Below are 13,489 nucleotides of genomic sequence, written 5' to 3' on the forward strand. Positions count from 1 at the left end.
TATATAATATTGTATGATTGTGCTATTAATTTGATTGCCTAATCTATAAGCTATTGGAGCGCTATTTTGACAACGGTATTTTGAGGAACTATAACTACATTGATTTGTGTGGTGGTTACACTGTGATCAGTCGACGACGCATTAGAGGAATAGTTCACTGGTAGTTAAAATGACAATTATAACAAAACCTATTTCTGACAAGAAGTCAGATAAATTAGACGAACCACTTGTGGAAAATGAACAAGTTGAAGACTTGGTAAGTACACATGACTCGATGAATATGAAATTTACTAGAGAGGAAACACCCGTCTTTGTGGTCATCTGACAAAGATAAAAATGGCAACATTCAAGTTCAATTGTATGCTGTTTCTTTTTAATAAAAGCGGTGTGAAAATATTGTGCGCTTAGTGAAGTTATAAAAAAATAGGAAGGTTATTCACTTTTAATATACTCGAAATAAAACAAGTGAATTATAATTTATATGTATACAACATTTTATAGCTCAAGCAGAGGCCCTTTTATGTTGCTGTGAATTGTTAAAAATATTATGTTCTTTCTTCTACAGATTTAATAAACAAAGTGATACCAAGTAGTGTAATAATGGGCTTTGCTCTTTATTGCATTTCAGCATTATCATTATTTTAGGTTACAACTGTAATGAACGGTTACATGTATGGATACTTTCGTTGGTAATAAATATATAGTAGGCCTTTACTAAGCTGATTCCAGTGCCATTTAATTCATAAAGTGTTTTACACACTAATCAGAACTGCTCTTCTATGATTTGAAGGAAAATCCATTACTCTCACGTATAGCTACCATAATTCTGAATATTCTTTACTGTTTTGTGATATCTTTAGTATGTATTGTGTGATTTCATTTTGTTCAGTTTATGTAATTTCTATTGCAGCAGTCTTGCTGCTCAAATCAGCAGTAAGTAAAAAAAAATACAATATAGGCTTATCGACAAAATAGGATTAATATTGTTACTCACATGCCTGCATAGTTTTCAAAGTAGGCTGCTAACTTTGATACGTAGTGGTATCAGGTTCTTAGTGGTTTGGTATTGACACATTGTTGTTTAGTCAACTGTCCGAAGACGGGCCTGAACCTCTTAAGTAACACCAATAAGGCATCACTAATGAGGCAATTAGGCCAGGAGATAATGGGATAGGGTGGCCAGTTCCTTTCCCCCTTCAATGCATACATCGCCGATTAGCTATATATATTCCACTAATCAGACTTCAGATGCATACAAACAATTGTTCTTCCTCTGACATATATTGTCAAGTGATATGTACTGCCTGATAATAGAATAGGCCTACATATCAGCCAGAACCTCAATCAGAGGTAATTGACACATTAATGATAAAATTAATACCTTTACCACAGCAATCTCATATGCCGTGGCATCTGTTGCCAAAAACTAACAATATACGGCATCTCATAGGAGAAATCGAATAATGTAATAATTTATTTAGTCACACACAGCAATTTATGGTTACATTTAAATCGTGCGTTGCTATCAGTATACTAGAGCAGTATTTCCCAAACTGGGGTCGTGGTGCGTGGGGGTCAGAATTGGAGCAGCCTTAAATGTGCTATAGAGAGTAGCTAAGTAGAACTGTTATGCACATAGCCTAAATGTAAAAAGATACAATATGAAGAAAGTATTGAACAGGGCCATGCGCAAGATTTTTAAAAGGTGGGAAAGTCTGAAGGGAGAACATTTTTTTCTTAAAGTAGTTTATAATAAACTTTTTAATAAATTGAATCAAATCCGTGGCGCGACAGCCCATAAAGGGCCAAGGAGACCAGGCGGCTGCTTGCTCACCTCCACATGCCTCAGCAGAGGTGAATGATCAATCATCCAACCATCACATGGTTAGCACGGTGATAGCTCTCAGCCGTTATAGCTGGTTTTTGTTACTGGACTTAGCTACATATGGTAGATCCCCAAATTCATTACGGTGCTGGGTGGGTACCGATCCCATACTTATGGTTTTTAAGGAACTCTGAGGTCCATTGCCGCCCTCACATAAGCCCGCCATCGGTCCCTATCCTAAGCAAGATTAATTCAGTCTCTACCATCATATCCCACCTCCCTCAAATACATTTTAATATTGTCCTCCCATGTACATCTCGGCCTTTCCAAAGATCTTTTTCCCTTCAGCCTACCAACTAACACTCTATATTCATTTCTGGCTTCACCCATGCGTGCTACATGCCCTGCCCATCTCATATGCCTGGATTTAATGTTCCTAATTATGTCAGGTGAAGAATGCGTGCAGTTCTGCGTTGTGTAACTTTCTCCATTCTCCTGTAACTTCATCCCTCTAAATTCAAATAGTTTCCTAAGCACCTTATTCTCGAACACCCTTTACCTCTGTTTCTCTGTCAAAGTGAGAGTCCCAAGTTTCACAACATACAGAACAACCCGTAATATAACTGTTTTATACCGATCCCATATACTGGCCGAAATTTCGTGAGAGAATTCCTTTCCTATGAGGGCTCTAACCATCACTCTGTCCATAATGTGAGTCCAGACATGATGTCATAGACCGTGTTTATCAGTATTTTTAATGATGAGGCCCATAAAAGATCGAATAGGCAGCCAATATTCTATTACCAGCATAAGACAGTTAAGTTGAAAACTCGATATAACAATACAGATAACAACAAGGAGGGAATTGGGTAGACACATTTCTGTGCTTTTCACAGATTACACCCCTGTGCCATTCACACTGAGGGGTGATCAAACTATTTGAAAAAAAAATATATAAGACCTCTATGTGGCTGGGCCTTTTGATAGATTTTGATTTTGTTTACAAAAACACAAAAATGTCTGTTAAAATGTAAATTCACTCTTACTTGAAGAAATGCACTCAATTTCGCATTTTATTGCGGATTTAAAAACTACACTAATACAGGGTGATTCAGTGACTACGTTACAAACTTTTAGGGATGACGGAGGAGACAGTTATGGATAACTTTCATATAGGAACCTATGTCTGGAAACGTTCCTTTTGGTAGTTACAAGCGTAGATATTATGTCAATGTAACCAGCTAGAATCGAACTCAAGGCCATCCTTTTGAAGTTTGGTTGCAGACGACCTGTTCTTGCAAATGTTGGTGACTTCTCATAAACATAGGATAAGTTAGTTTACATCGTAAGTGACATTTTGACTATTAAACCTTGCAACTTTTCTTGCAAATCTGGCGATATGAGATGCATATCAGCAAGTTGCAAGGTTCAATGAATCAAAATATTATTTACGATGCCAACTAGCTTATTCCATGTATATGAGAAATCACCAACGTTTGCAGAAACAGGTCGTCTGTAGCCAAACTTCAAAAGGATGGCCTTGAGTTCGATTCTAGCTTGTTACATTGACTAACATTGTATCTACGCTTGTAACTACCAAAAGGAACATTTCCGGACATAAGTTCCTATATGAAAGTTATTCATAATATTGCTTACTCTATTATCCCTAAAAGTTTGTAACATAGTCACTGAATCACCCTGTATACTTAACATGCTTTTAAATATAAAATTATCCATTTGACAGCATTTGGACACACTTCGCATTTATAGTGATTGCAAAATCTACCGTCTCTAACCATTGTGAACGCTGTATTTTGTTACAAGAAACTGGAAACCTTGCGACTACGTGCGATAACACTGGACATTTTTAAGCTGCAGCACACCGTATCATCACAGTCTACTATATACAGTCACGAAGCTTGAGTTTTGAGGGTGCTAGAAACAATAGACTTTGACGGTACTATTTTGCATTGCCTGTAATGAGGCGATATTAGCGATACTAGTGGTGAGCAACTACCTAATGTTTGCATATTTACTACGTATTGAGCTTCGCGACTGTATATAGTAGACTGTGGTATCATGTTCCAGAAAATATGTGTTCACTTGTTCCTGTACACCCCTTATACGTATTGCTGTTTCTTTGCATGTTAGTAGACAAGGTTTTTGAAGTCTCGGTTGCCGGCCCCACCCTTTGCAGGAATGACGAAGAAAATAATTACGAGGGAAGGGGATCACGTCTGGGACGAAGCCGATGAGGGGAGGTGCTTAAGTGGGCCATGTCCACAGTCTACTCAGATATAGAATGCAGCTAAAACTTGTTCCAAACACTTTCAACGCAATTTATTCATAATTTTCAGGGTGCGAATTAACGGGGGTAATGGGGGGGGGGATTACCCCCCTGTTGGTAAGTTATCCCCCTCTTATAAATTCATATTAACATCCTGCCAGGGATAACTTCTATCCCTTTTAATACGAGTATACTTCATAAAATACAGTATAAAGTAAGCAAATAAAATAATATTGATGTATTATCACTGGCAAGCTGACAACAATCAATAATTTAGGAATTACACATCTTATCTTAAGCCTGCTCTGGATCTAATTATTATAATCAAGATGCAAGACAAGCAACTCAGTGCGACCAAGCATTGAGGCGTATCACATGAGAATAATATAATTTTATGTGTGGTATTCTCTATCTAGGATTCTATCCCCCCTTATCAGAAATCTTAATTCGCAACCTGATAATTTTTATTTATGTTGTATTTACGTCACAGTTTTCTTAATAATTTACTTCGCTAATTCTTCTGTCGCTGTGCACGAACCAACAATGTTCAAGATTTAATTTGTAATTACTTGTTAAATTAAATCTTTGCTTCGTCTTGTTTTCTATTTATCTTTCTCTTCTAGATGATAAAAGCAAATATAATATGAATCGTATGCCAGCCAGTACTAAAGTAATATTAAATTATTCGCTTTTTGGAGTACATTTTGTATTCCTTGTGCCAGGAATAAAGAACTCTCGTGTATAATCAACAGACCCATCTATATAACATCGTTGTTTATTTTATGAACAAGAGTATACATAGGATAGGGAAGTTCAGAAGTCTTTCATTTATTGAATTATCCATTGTTCTGCCCCTCTTTGTATTAATTCAGTAGGTTATAGCCCACAGCATAATAGTATCGGCGTAGCTCAGTCGGCTAAAGTCTGTCGATCCAGTGTTGAGCTTGGGTGCGGGTTCGATTCTCGCTTGGGCTGATTACCTGTTTGGGGTTTTTTCTGAGGTTTTCTCGAACCGTAAGGCGAATGTCAGGTAATCTATGGCGAATTCTCGGTCTCATCTCTCCAAATACCATCTCACTATCACCAATCCCATGGACGCTAAATACCCGAGTACCTAGTTGATATAGCGTCGTTAAATAACCAACTAAAAAAATAGTTCCGTTACCAGTTGCCGATGAATCATTGTCAGTTTTCAATACATTACATTTGTTATTCTGCGTTAAATTTCTATAGGCATAATCATATAGGGAAAATATTTGTTCGACAATATGTTATTCCTGTTCAGAGTAAATTTGAAGTCCATCGCTGTAGAGTAATGGATAGCACGTCTGGCCATGAAACGAGCGGGTCCGGGTTCAAATCTTGGTTTGAACAAGTTACCTAGTTGGGGTTTTTTCGGCTTTTTCTCCTCAACCAATTGAAGCAGAATTGCTGGGTAACTTTCGGCGTTGTACCTCGGACTCATTTCGCCATCATAAATTCACATATCAACCATACGATAGTCCGGGTTAAGTTCACGGTGCAGCGTAAGTTTGAAAATTATACAATCGATAACCATAATTCACAGTCACCATACTTTTTCATTCGCAAAATCTGGACGCCCTGTAGTATGTAAAACAGAATAGTTTGTAAACTGTGGAAACATTAAGATAATTGAGAAGGACTCGAGAAAAATGCTATTAAAATTGCAACAAGGAGACAGGGCCTCGCATGGATGGGGTGGGCACCACGCAAGTTGGGGGGCTCAGATATTTTTTAAGGAGAGGACACAAGATGTTCACAAAACTTTTTTACAGGAAAGAATTCTGTTAAATCACATTATTTCAACAAGTTTTAAGAATTTGGCTACTCCTGAGAGGTTATTTCCTTCTTTTTTTAAGTAGGTTATTTTACGACGCGTTATCAATAGCTTAGATTATTTAGCGTCTGAATGAGATTAAGGTGATAATGCCGGTGAAATGACTCCGGGGTCCAGCACCGAAAGTTACCCAGCATTTGCTCATATTGGGTTGAGGGAAAACCCCGGAAAAAATCTCAACCAGGTTACTTGCCCCGACCGGGAAGCGAACCCGGGCCACCTGGTTTCGCGGCCAGACGCGCTAGCCGTTACTCCACAGGTGTGGACTATTTCCTTCTTTTTGGAGACACTAATACGATTTATTTAGTTTTTGTTACTACTGTGTTTAAATTATACAATTTCAACATTCACTAAGATATTGACAGTTACTACGGACGGCCCTGAAGGAAAGCTGCGAATTAAGGAAAAACATACAGGACGTAATCAGTAAAATTGTATGGAAGCAGATACGTATTCAATACAAAACTTGCTCGCTAACATATAGGCGGTGAATAATACGGTATTTTCTGGTGAGAACTCAATTTCCATAATGATGGGATACTTAATAAAATTTACGTGTTACACAATGAAGAAACCATAACTGAAAGCCGTGCCAGATGAATTTAGATATGTCTTGTCGATTTTATTCGCTTTTACGTCCTTGGCTTATGTGACCAGGTTCTCTATGTTATAAAAAAGAGGGACTTTGGAAAATTTACTACTGTTAAAATTGTGCCGCCTCCACACCTTTTAGTGAATGCCATTATATAAATTTTATTAGTATAAATATGTATTTGAGATGTAGATAGGAGGATAATATAAAAATGGATTTGAGGGAGGTGGAATATGATGGTAGGGACTGGATTAATCTTGCTCAGGAAAGGAACCGATGCCGGGCTTATGTGAGAGCGGCAATGAACCTCCGGATTCCTTAAAATCCATTTGTAAGTAAGTGTATTTATTTATATTTGCGTTAAAAACGTTAGTAATCAGGTACGTGATGACGCTGATATGAAAATGCATATTTTATCTCTTTTTCTTTAAATGATGGCGATACCTTATCAGTCACCTTGAGAACATTCACTGTCACACTATCTTCTGTTTAACTTTAAACGTGATAGTTATTTGGTCGTATCATAAAATTAGCATATTCACTTAGGAATGTTGACGCTAAAATAGAAAATAAAACCAACGTAAAACACGACAGACTCTTCAGCATTCTCCATACTATAATAGGCCTATCAGTAAACACTACTTGACCATTACGCGTTCGAACTTCATTTGAAGTACAGACGGATAAAATGTTCTCGCAATCAGAATCCCGAAATTCGCAGAAACAGGAAGCTTTCAGATTCCCGGAAAACAGGAGCGAAACGTGAAGCGAATTGCATTGTGTAGAACACTGTTCCCCTAAGAGACGTTTCTGGTTTTCAGGGCGCGGTAAATTGTAAAAGGGGGTAGGGATGCTTTAAGGTTTTAAAGGATATTACAGTAATAATTTTATGTTAATAATAATAATAATAGACAGCAACATATTTAACAAAAGAGTCGTGAATTTATTTTAAAATATAATGTTCTCTGAATTAAGTACGATTGATTATGTTTGTAAACATTTAATGTAAATTATGTTTTAGCGTATATTTGATTCATGAAAGTTACAAATCAAACCACGAAAAAAAAAATGCAGTTATTTTGTGATCACGTTTCTTTGAAACTGGAATGTATTGTCTGGCAACGTAGTACTTGCATGAGAGTGTGTGTGAACAGGCAGAAATGATCAGAAATGTGGACAAATGTGGGACTTCTAGGTGATAAAATTATTTTTGTACTGTTACTAATAAAATTGTATAAATTGTTTTTAATTTTTATTTATATATTTGGATTTAATTTGAAATAATTGAATATGAAAGTAGAATGTAACAGTTTTTGTACTTTGTTATTAATAAAATTGTATCAGTTGTTTTTAATTTAATTTTTATTTATATATGATTAAGGGTGTTTGAGAATAAGGTTCTTAGGAAAATATTTGGGGCTAAGAGGGATGAAGTTACAGGAGAATGGAGAAAGTTACACAACACAGAGCTGCACGCATTGTATACTTCACCTGACATAATTAGGACCATAAAATCCAGACGTTTGAGATGGGCAGGACATGTAGCACGTATGGGCGAATCCAGAAATGCATATAGAGTGTTAGTTGGGATGCCGGAGGGCAAAAGACCTTTGGGGAGGCCGTGACGTAGATGGGAAGATATTAAAATGGATTTGAGGGAGGTAGGATATGATAGTAGAGACTGGATTAATCTTGCTCAGGATAGGGACCAATGGCGGACTTATGTGAGGGCTGCAATGAACCTCCGGGTTCCTTAAAAGCCAGTAAGTAAATAAGTTTATATATTAGTATTTAATTTGAAATAATTGAAAATTGAAGTAGAATGTAACATGAATTTTAAGTTCATTAACTCTGATTTTCAGCATGCTTACATTCATTCTTGAGGGAGGGATGTCAGTATACAGTCCTCAGAAGTGGGTGGCTAGACTAAACAAATTGAGAAAACTTGGGCTAGAATATTGTTGGACAGAGTCAATTCGGGTTGTTGAGAGATGAAGTTGAAATTAACATTTTTAGAAAAGAATTGACTGAGTCACTGGCTAAGAAGAAACTGCCTACTGAATAAAGGATGCACTGGAAGGAATGGTGAACGGGAGAAAAGTTCGGGTCAGAAGAAGATATCAGATAGACAACATTAATATATATGGATCGTAAGAGGAAGACGGAAAATAGGGAAGATTGGAGAATGCTGGGTTTGTTCAAACACTATGAATGAATGAAGTACCGATACTGGTAACGATTTTGCAGTTACAAAATAATTTGAAGAGTTATATACCGGGAGTTCCAAAACTAGACGACGTTCTTATTCCTTACACTAAACTGCATTGGGATAAAAAAATAACAGAGTTTGCATTTTGAACTTAAACGAGTGCTTTTCATTGTCTACGACAAACTCGCATAATTGCATGGGCGCAAGATGCTGAAGGACACTCGTATGCAGAAACTTGAGAGGAACGCGCAAAAAAGTAAAAATTGGAGAATGCTGGATTTGCAGTGAACGACCTGCTCTCTGGCAGAAAACTATTAATAAATTAATAATTTCTCATCTGTCATTTTATAGGCCTAATCACCCCGCGATAGGCTTGCCATCTGTCCGACGGACATGTAATTTACCCTTTACATCGTAAAGGTACGCAATGTCTTCTAAACATTCCAGCATTTTTGTTTTATTTGCTGGTGGGAATTTGGGTGGCCAGATCTTGCTCAGTGTAGACAACCCTCCTTTCTTGTGCCTCACTTTATTGAAATTGTTATGAAAGTAGATTACTGACCCTAGAAGACTTAACAAAGCTTATGAGTGGGAGTGCAGGTGTGTTAGAAATAACTTGTAATAGGATTCGGAGTAAGCTGTGAAAGAGCGAAAAATTGTCTACTACGAAGGAAAAAAAACATGTGCCGTCCACTGACGACAAACACGCGTATTTGTAACTACGACCACGCCACAAAACGTGCATTTCGATTCATAGTTCAGAATTTCAGTTTGATCAATGAAATTCCTACACTCGAAAGAAATGAGATACATCTTCTGATATCTTGTGCAATGGCGAGTTTGTAAAACAACAATAAATCAATGTAATCTTCATCTTACGATGTTTGGACAGTACTCTATAACAGAGTCGCCAGTATGAAAGGATAATTCCGAGCGTTTGGCGTGAGACGAACTCGATAGCTCAGTGGTAGAGCGCCTGACCGGAGACCGGGAAGTCGCAGGTTCGATTCCCGCTGAAATTTTTCTTTCATACCATGGCATGATTGTGACTATAATAGTATTTAATTCAACAATAAATCACTCTTTCACCTTTCCGTCACTATGTGCTCTCTCGTGTGGCGTTTGGGAATTCGTGTACAACGCCTTCCAAAAGTAGCTCCTCCCATCTGATACGCATGCATACTTTATTGATAAAATGACAACACAATATTTCAGTGTAGAAAATAAACGGCTTTCATTCTCCGAAGCAAAACTACGAACTTATGAAGAAGAAATACTTGTCCCTGTACATGCTTGAGAAATGAGTTCAAAAAACCAGTGAAGTTTCTTGATATCACCCACTAAAAATGTGCACATTGATAACTATATTCAGCTCGCCTGGATTTTGACCTATGAGACCTTCATAGTTTGATAACTCTCATTTACAGTATTATCGCATACCAAGTATGAAAGGAGATGAAAGAAGTCTATAATGCACACAGTAAAAACAGTTGCAGTGTGTAGTTTCTTTAGGCACTGCACAGAATGTCTACGTGTATTACTGAATGTTTTCAATGCTGTGTTAAAGCATTTTCTTACGTAATCCACATAGACCTTGTAAAAAAACACAAACATTCTGTTCAAAGGCTGCGCTTCAAGTAGTATCGAGGATAGCTAAATATCAACAATGAGCTATCGTCCTCGGTGATGTAGTGATCACCAAATTAGCTGTTGACTCTGAGGTTCGCGATCGAGGACGATAAAATCTTTAGCATGCTTTGGGTAGAAGTAAAGCTGTGGGCCCCTGTTGTAGATTTACGAAAACCCTAACCCTGATACACTACTCCGACGATATAAGAGAAAGTCAATGTTCACGTACTTAGGTAATTTATTGTAACACGCGGTCCCCTGCAATCGCAAGCATCATGTTTAGGTAGAGCATGAGAGAGAAGGAATATTATGGACAGGGATGAGTATTTAAGAGTTGTTAATTCATTATAAAAATAAATGATAAAACGTTAATACACATTAATTTTATTTCCTAGAATATATGTTATATTCTATCTATTAAATATAGTAAGAAATAAATAAGTAAATGTGTAAGTACATTAGTAAATAAGTGAGCGAATGGATGAATGAATAAATGAATGAAAAATAAATAATTAAGTAAATAAATAAATGAGCAATTAAGTGCGTAACTAAATGAGTGTGTGAGTGAATTAAAGAATAAATAGATAAATACACGAGTATATACGTAAGTAGATGTGTGAGTGGATGTGTGAAGGACTAAATACTGTAAGTAAATAAATATTACCTTAAACTTCCCAGCAATATCCTTAAAATTTGCTCAGTTTTATAGGCGTTGAAAGATTGAGGGAAAACCTCGGAAAAAACTTAAATCGGTAACTTGCCCCAACCAGAATTTGAACACGAGCGTACTCCACTTGGGGGAAAGGAGAGGGGTTACGTCATACTGACATCTCCAGAGCACAAGTAACTTGCATCGCGGTATTAGAGCCTCGAATCACGCGGTCTATTGATCATATACGTATTATCAGCAGGGATGTCACTCACCGAAATGGCTCGAAAACTTTCACATTGCTCGTATGCAATTATTATTATTATTATTATTATTATTATTATTATTATTATTATTATTATTATTGGTACCCACTGTGATGAGTCGTCTTTTTCTGTTTTTCCATAACTGCAATTTTCTATGGTTTGACGAACCTCATCGCGGAGTGTTGTTGGAGATTGTCTATGCATAGGTAACTTTACACATGACGCAACAATGAAAGAATAAATATTCAGAAATATTGAACTACATGTTTTAAAGTCTAGATCTAGAGTTTTAGGTTTTCATGAACACTATTTGTTATTGTTTTTTTTTTAATAATACTTAGAAAAGCCTTTTTAGATTCTTACAATACAATTTTAGCTTTTCATAGTATTTAATTAGAAACATATTGATGTTTCTTCAAATTTGTAAAATAGCTTAAACTATAAGCATGTGAGCTTGCCATCTTTTGTATTAATTTCTTTGACTGTCAGTATTTTTAAATTTCTGGTAAAATGATGATAGCACATTCGTATAGGTAAAGTTCTTCCCATTGCACATAATGTCATTAAACGCTATTGCTTTTGGATCACACGACACTTTGCCGATTTCATCTCTCCATGGATATTTGCTCACATGCCAACTCATCTTCCATTGAATTTGATCTAATTTGGACACAATACTCTACAGTGAAGTGGATCCGGCTTTAAGCTCTGCGAATCTGAGATTATAAACACAAAATTGCCTGCTGACTTGCAATACTTATTGAATTTCAAATATGTAATAAAAGGAAGTGTGTTAGGACGCAACAGTGGATTGTCTTGTCAGCATGTAAAACATAATTTAAACAGCACACACACAAAATAATATTTTAGTACAATGGATTAATTTAGTACGGTAGTCTTAGTTCTTTCTTTTTACTCGAGTTAATAAATTTGCGTTTCTCTTAACAGATACAGTAGATACCTGCCAATTTCCTGGTTCAATAGTATTCAGATTAGGCCTTTGACTGGGAACTGAAGTGAAATAATTATGAAGTCCAACTTTTCGAAATTAGGGACGAGAAAGTAATAGGTTAAAACTTGGAAATCCGAGCTGTGGTTATTAGAAACGTGTTCGAAATTAAAGCTGCTCATTTCTTAATTTAAAAAATATATATTCTCTCTAGAATCGCGACAGTTCTTAGCCGCAATAAACTCTTGTGTTTCTCTGATGATGCCTGTCGGAATCCATCACCAAATAGCCTACAGCTATTTCTCTTTCTGTTTATTTTTGCAGTTTAACATCATTTCCTGTTGTGTGTTACAGATAAGGAACTGAATGTGTTGATAAAGGAAAATTTTACGTCATTCAGCATATCATAGATGTACCTAGTCATATAAACATAATTTCCTTCCTTGTAACTTTCGTTTGTTATAAAATCATACTGTTTAATCATTTTATTTTATTACACTTTATTTGTAGACAAAATAGGCCTATAACTCGAAATCGAGGACACCTTGGCTAGGAGACATTTTGCTTTATTATTTGCAGATGGTTAAAAGTTTTAATTTATTAGATTCTGAGTGTTAATATTAGAGTTTTTGTGTTCTGTGTATTTATTGATTGTTTATTCTCTAGTGTAAATATTAATAACACGATCTGATAAGTGATTTGTGCAAAAGTTTAGATAATAAATATCTAACTCATGATGGATGAAAATAGAGAATGCATTGTTTTATCACCGTTTGCTACAGAAAATGCCTTCGAACCTGTGGTTAGTTTGACTGATGAAACAGAGAATCAGAATGTAAGTACAAAAAATGACAAAACAAAATGTCGTCAAAACCTACATCAATATATATAGTAATTTATTCTGCGTTTAATATCCTCCCGAGTATCATTTATATTTGTTACTGTTGCTCCAAGATATTTTTCCAGCTCTTCCAAGGATAAATTTTCAATTTATGATAATAATAATAATAATAATAATAATAATAATAATAATGAAATACTATTATTGAAACATATCTAAGTTATCAGCTAAGCTGAATACATTAGAAATGTAAAGATAATTACTTAGGACTATCATTTATAAAGTAAAAATACAATTATTTACATATTTAAATATAATCATTGTTCAACATATGAAGAGAAAATCAGTTCATTAAACTAGTCTGAAAAAACTCAAATTATTAAT

At 35.9% G+C, this 13,489-nt stretch overlaps 1 protein-coding gene across 2 annotated transcripts in view; it reads left to right on the top strand.

Annotated features, from left to right (window-relative positions):
• The window catches only part of LOC138711103 (integral membrane protein 2C), a 26,637-nt gene continuing 13,148 nt past the window's right edge, over positions 1–13,489 (top strand). Inside the window, exon 1 of one of the 2 annotated variants that reach the window (XM_069842427.1) lies at positions 1–256. In XM_069842427.1, the coding sequence (XP_069698528.1) occupies positions 170–256 (87 nt within the window). In that variant the 5' untranslated portion in view covers positions 1–169. Of the gene's footprint in view, positions 257–12,985; positions 13,100–13,489 lie in introns of those variants that run through there. The other variant, XM_069842426.1, reaches the window with a different exon arrangement.

This window comes from Periplaneta americana, chromosome 12 (genome assembly GCF_040183065.1).
Source record: "Periplaneta americana isolate PAMFEO1 chromosome 12, P.americana_PAMFEO1_priV1, whole genome shotgun sequence".
Classification (NCBI taxonomy): domain Eukaryota; kingdom Metazoa; phylum Arthropoda; class Insecta; order Blattodea; family Blattidae; genus Periplaneta; species Periplaneta americana.